The sequence below is a fragment of the Rhinolophus sinicus genome, chromosome X, assembly GCF_036562045.2.
Source record: "Rhinolophus sinicus isolate RSC01 chromosome X, ASM3656204v1, whole genome shotgun sequence".
Taxonomy (NCBI): Eukaryota; Metazoa; Chordata; class Mammalia; order Chiroptera; family Rhinolophidae; genus Rhinolophus; species Rhinolophus sinicus.
The window spans coordinates 82,292,733-82,298,397 of NC_133768.1; the positions used below are offsets into that span (position 1 = coordinate 82,292,733).

The following is a 5,665-nucleotide window of genomic DNA, read 5'->3' on the forward strand; positions in this document are numbered from 1 at the left end:
AAAGTCCATTGCATTCCTATATACTAACAATGAAATCTCAGAAAAAGAAATACAAAAGACAATTCCTTTTGCAATTGCAGCAAAAAGAATAAAATACCTAGGAATAAACTTAACCAAGGATGTGAAAGACCTATATGCTGAAAACTATAAGACATTTTTGAAAGAAATTGAAGAAGACACAAAGAAATGGAAAGACATTCGGTGCTCATAGATTGGAGGAATCAACATAGTTAAAATGGCCATATTACCCAAAGCAATATACAGATTTATTGCAACCCCTATCAAAATCCCAATGGCATTTTTTAAAGTAATAGAACAAAAAATCATCAGATTTGTTTGGAATCACAAAAGACCCCGAATAGCCAAAGCAATCTTAAGAAAAAAGAACAATACTGGAGGTATCACACTCCCTGACTTTAGCTTGTACTACAGGGCTACAATAATCAAAACAGCATGGTATTGGCAGAAAAACAGACACATAGACCAATGGAATAGAATTGAGAACCCAGAAATAAAACCACATAAATATGGACAGATAATTTTTGACAAAGAAGCTAAGAACATACAATGGGGGACAGACAGCCTCTTCAATAAATGGTGCTGGGAGAATTGGATAGCCACGTGCAAAAGAATGAAACTGGACTGCTATCTGTCACCATGTACCAAAATTAATTCAAAATGGATCAAAGACTTAAGCATAAGACCTGACACAATAAACTGCATAGAAGAAAACATAGGTACTAAACTTATGGACCTTGGGTTCAAAGAGCATTTTATGAATTTGACTCCAAAGGCAATGGAAGTAAAAGCTAAAATAAACGAATGGGACTATATGAAACTTAAAAGCTTCTGCACAGCAAAAGAAACCATCGACAAAATAAAGAGGCCACCAACTGAATGGGAGAAGATTTTTGCAAACAGTGCCTCCGATAAGGGGCTAATATCCAAAATATACAAGGAACTCATGCAACTCAACAACAAAAAAACAAACAACCCAATTGAAAAATGGGCAGAGGACCTGAAGAGACATTTCTCCAAAGAGGACATACAAATGGCAAATAGACATGAAAATTGCTCAACATCACTAATCATCAGACAAATGCAAATCAAAACCACAATGAGATATCACCTCACCCCAGTCAGAATGACTATCATCAAGAAGACAAATAGTAACAAGGGTTGGAGAGGCTGTGGAGAAAAAGGAACCCTCATACACTGTTCGTGACAATGCAGACTGGTGCAGCCGTTATGGAAGGCAGTGTGGAGGTTCCTCAAAAAATTACAAACAGAATTAGCATATGACCCAGCAATCTCTGTCCTGGGTATCTACCCAAAAAATCTGAAAACATTTATCCATAAAGACACGTGTGCTCCAATGTTCAGTGCTGCTTTGTTTATGGTGGCCAAGACATGGAAACAATCAAAATGTCCTTTGATAGATGAATGGATAAAGAAGTTGTGGTATATATACTCAATGGAATACTATTCGGTGGTAAGAAAAGATGATATAGTCAATTATTTTTAATGCACTATTTTGAGAACTCAAAAGTGATGCAAAAATCCATGAGGAACAAATGGCCCTCCCCCTGACCACCGTACCCCGCAGTTGCATGACCCTGTCTCACCATAATCCCAGGCTTGGGGCTTCCAATTAAACTTTATTTACTAAAACAGGTGACTGTCCAGCGGGTCGTAGTTTTCCTGTATGAAAAAATTTTAAATATTGCATGAAATATTATTTATCTTGATTACTGTGTTTGTTTCTTTTTGGCATCCCTTTAAATCCTGCGACTCACCCTCGTCCCGGAACTGCTCCAGAGTTTTTTGTCCAGGTACATGGTGACCTCAGCGTCCCTCCCAGCTCCCAGGCCTCTCCCAGGGTCCACAGTCCGGATCCTGGGCATTCCCTGGGGCCGCCCCTCCCTCCTGCCATGTGAGGTGCTGCGGACAACCTGGGTGCAGCGGAGAGGTGTCCTGGCCCGACTGTGCGGCTTCTCTCCCCTCCCCCAAGCTCAGAGCCACTCAGCGGTCCCGCAGCCAGGCGCGCCGCCCGCTGGGCCCGCCCCCGACGCCGGCCACCCAGGCGCCGGCTCCGCGTATATAAATCGGCCATTTGCTTCGCTCCGCCCCAGAGCCCGGAGTCCCAGCCGGTTCGTAGCTCGGTCTTTCAGTAGCTCGCCTCTTCTTCCCTTTCAATATGACAGATGCCGCTGTGTCCTTCGCCAAGGACTTCCTGGCAGGTGGAGTGGCCGCGGCCATCTCCAAGACGGCGGTAGCGCCCATCGAACGGGTCAAACTGCTGCTGCAAGTAAGTCCTGGGGTCTGAAAGCCCGACCAGGAAGGTGGGGGTGTGTGACGGGGGAGGGCGTCGCGCAGAAAGCAGGGCCCCAGGGATGGAGGGGGGCGAACTCTTTAGACAGGCTAGGCGAAGTGGCAGTGTGAGGGCCGGGGTGTCCCAGAGGCGGACCAAAAGGCAAACATAAGGGAGGTGCTTCAGTGACCTGAAGTTCCGGATCTAGGAAGGGGTCGGGGGCGGAGGAAGGTGACGAAGGCCGGGGCCTTGGTATCCGGGAGGCCGCAAACTCGGATGGGGTAGTCCGGGATTTGTTGTGTCCCCGGGCCTTGGGGTCAAGGGCGAAGCCTGAAAGCCGGCACTAGAAAAAGGAACACTTGACCTTACCGAAGACCTCAAGGTCGCGGCAAGGAGATCACAGCCTTGAAGAGGCCACGCGGCGGGTCGAGCGGCCGCGCTCCAGCCCCGCCTGGCCGGAAGCCGGCACCGGGAAGCGCGTGTGCCTGCTGCGTCCGCCTCCGCGCAGCCGCCGGTGCGTCCCGTGGCCTGCTTGCCTGAGTCGCGCGCCTTCCCGCTTCGGCCCTATGGCTCTATAGGGCGCACCCCGACAGACGCCTTGGGGTGGCCCACGGCTCACCTCTAGGGGACGAGTGGGACGGAATCAGCTCCGGAGAATTGAGGCGTAGGCTCTGGTCACCAAGGTGACCGCACCCAACGTGGGACTCGCCTTAATGCCTCTGAACCTGATTCTGACCTTTCTCCTAGGTCTAAAAGTCACGGGTCCGCTTGAGGGTGCCACCTCCCCACCCAAAGGGGTGGAGACATAATGCCCCTAACGGTGTAGATCACCACATCCACCTGTGACAGCGTCAGAGGGTTAGAAGGGTGCAGCCTGTGATACACAAGACTAGATCTAGGGGGTAGGAGCTAATCTTAAATCGCTTTGAGATGATATATTTCCTTCCCTTTCCCCTTCTCCATGGTTATAACTCTCCCTGTTGGCCTCTTTCTTGTCTGTCAGGTGCAGCATGCCAGCAAGCAAATCACCGCAGATAAGCAATACAAGGGCATTATAGACTGTGTGGTTCGTATCCCCAAGGAGCAGGGAGTCCTGTCCTTCTGGCGTGGTAACCTGGCCAATGTCATCAGATACTTCCCTACCCAGGCTCTCAACTTTGCCTTCAAAGATAAATACAAGCAGATCTTCCTGGGTGGTGTAGACAAGAGAACCCAGTTCTGGCGCTACTTTGCTGGGAATTTGGCATCAGGTGGTGCTGCTGGGGCCACTTCCTTGTGTTTTGTGTATCCTCTTGATTTTGCCCGTACCCGTCTAGCAGCTGATGTGGGCAAAGCTGGAGCTGAAAGGGAATTCAAAGGCCTCGGTGACTGCCTGGCTAAGATCTACAAATCTGATGGAATTAAAGGCCTGTATCAAGGCTTTAATGTGTCTGTGCAGGGTATAATCATCTATCGAGCTGCCTACTTCGGTATCTATGACACTGCAAAGGGTAAGTTTGCTTTGTGCTTTGAAGCTGTGTTCTTATGAGGCAATTTAAAAGATCATTATGCCATCCTAATTTTCCAGGAACCAGAAAGGTGTTTTTTTTAATTGCTGAAAGCAGCCAAGGTCATCCAGTACAACCCTTGTATACAGATGAGATGTCAGGGGGAACATCAAAAAGAAGTCAATAAAACTGCTTTCTGTAAAGGTCTCTCTTTCCTATTCTCAGGAATGCTTCCAGATCCCAAGAATACTCACATCTTCATCAGCTGGATGATTGCACAGTCTGTCACAGCAGTGGCTGGGTTGACTTCCTATCCGTTTGACACTGTGCGCCGCCGCATGATGATGCAGTCGGGGCGCAAAGGGAGTAAGTTCCATTTGAGCAGAAGATGAAGACGTGGGCATGGGGCATAGGCATAAACTAGTGATGCCTGACTTGAAAAACAGCAGTCTGTTCAGATCACAGGAGGGGGTTGATTGTGTCTGCTGCACAGTTGCCTTGGAGCAGGCCCTTTAGATGCCTATGAATGAGGGTGCTTATATGGTATTAGAGGTTAGTCCAGTGGGTAGTCTACATACTGTTGTTCTCTAGGCACAGCATTAATATTTCAGTGTTGCCCACGCTGATGTGTAAATCTTGAGTTTCAAAAAAAACTAACAGTCCAGTAAATTTTAGGACTTTCATCAGCCTTCAGTCGCTAACTCCATGTCTTTATCCTTTGCAGCTGATATCATGTACACAGGCACACTTGACTGCTGGAGGAAGATTGCTCGTGATGAAGGAGGCAAAGCTTTTTTCAAGGGTGCATGGTCCAATGTTCTCAGAGGCATGGGTGGTGCTTTTGTGCTTGTCTTGTATGATGAAATCAAGAAGTTCACATAAGTTATTTCCTAGTTCCCCCCCCCCGCTGTGAACAGGCATGTTTGTTGTATTATGGAACATACCTTGAGCATTCTTGACAGACTGTTGACTGTCTATCAATGGCAACTATTTTACCGGTTGAAAATGGGAAGCAATAATATTCATCTGACCAGTTTTCTCCTAAAGCCATTTCCATGATGATCATGATAATGATGGGACTCAATTATATTTTTTATTTCAGTCACTCCTAATAAATAATACAATTGAAGAAATAAATATCTGAAATATAATTTTGTGTGTGGTTTATTTCCTGTAAAATATATTTTATAATTTAGTAAGTGCTACATTTGAGTAAATGCATGTTTAATAAATGCTATGAGACCTCCTGAGATAAGAAGAGCTTTCTTTTAAAACCAATCTTTAGCCATCCACTTACCAAAGAATAGCCTGGTTGTATGACCCATCAACATTCCCAATACATTAGCAAAATGAAATTCAGGCCCACTGCATCCAAAAAGCATTGGTCCATGGCCTGTGGGTGGTCATAGCTGAATGAGCTTTCTCCAAAAAGTAAAATGTACCCACCTTTCCTAGTCCTGTGGTTATTAATCAAGAAATACAAGCTGAAATGTTCACTTTTAAATGGTTATGTGAATTTCATCTCATCAAACAAAAAGAATTATAAACTATAAATAAGGTAATAATTTTTGTCCAGTTGCTTTCCCTCATCCAACTTCACCTGGCTCAACCCATTTTAATTTAATCCCATTCAAAGCAGAGGATTAGAGCTGGCACAGTTACGCAGTGCTGAGAGTGTACTGCTGTTAAAGATTACAGGGAGAGCTAGACAACTGCCATGACCTCAAAACTCATTTTACGAAGAGGAAATGTATTTGCATTTTGTAATAAATCCAGTCAATGGAGGACATTTATGGTTTTTTTTTAATAAGCCCTTATTTGGGATCCATATGACAATGTTTGTAATTTCTGTACCTGTTAAGCCTCA

The 5,665-nt window shown here is 45.6% G+C and overlaps 1 protein-coding gene and 1 long non-coding RNA gene across 2 annotated transcripts; one reads left to right on the top strand and one right to left on the bottom strand.

Moving 5' to 3' along the window:
- Positions 1–1,506: 1,506 nt before the first annotated feature.
- LOC141569617 (uncharacterized) lies at positions 1,507–1,933 on the bottom strand. Its single transcript, XR_012493310.1, has 2 exons — positions 1,797–1,933; positions 1,507–1,701 (listed from the first exon to the last, which is right to left on the bottom strand). It is a non-coding gene; the product is annotated as an uncharacterized LOC141569617 (long non-coding RNA).
- Positions 1,934–2,086: 153 nt separating this feature from the next.
- Positions 2,087–4,949, top strand: SLC25A5 (solute carrier family 25 member 5). Its single transcript, XM_019717047.2, has 4 exons — positions 2,087–2,308; positions 3,315–3,801; positions 4,024–4,164; positions 4,523–4,949. Exons 1-4 carry the CDS (start codon positions 2,198–2,200, stop codon positions 4,678–4,680), a joined length of 897 nt encoding a protein of 298 aa, XP_019572606.1. The 5' UTR covers positions 2,087–2,197; the 3' UTR covers positions 4,681–4,949.
- Positions 4,950–5,665: the final 716 nt, after the last annotated feature.

Coding starts and splice junctions, on each gene's coding strand:
- SLC25A5 (XM_019717047.2), top strand. CDS start 2,198: ATGACAGATGCCGCTGTGTCCTTCGCCAAGGACTTCCTGGCAGGTGGA. Junction 3,802..4,023: donor TATCTATGACACTGCAAAGG/GTAAGTTTGCTT, acceptor TCCTATTCTCAG/GAATGCTTCCAGATCCCAAG. Junction 4,165..4,522: donor GCAGTCGGGGCGCAAAGGGA/GTAAGTTCCATT, acceptor TATCCTTTGCAG/CTGATATCATGTACACAGGC.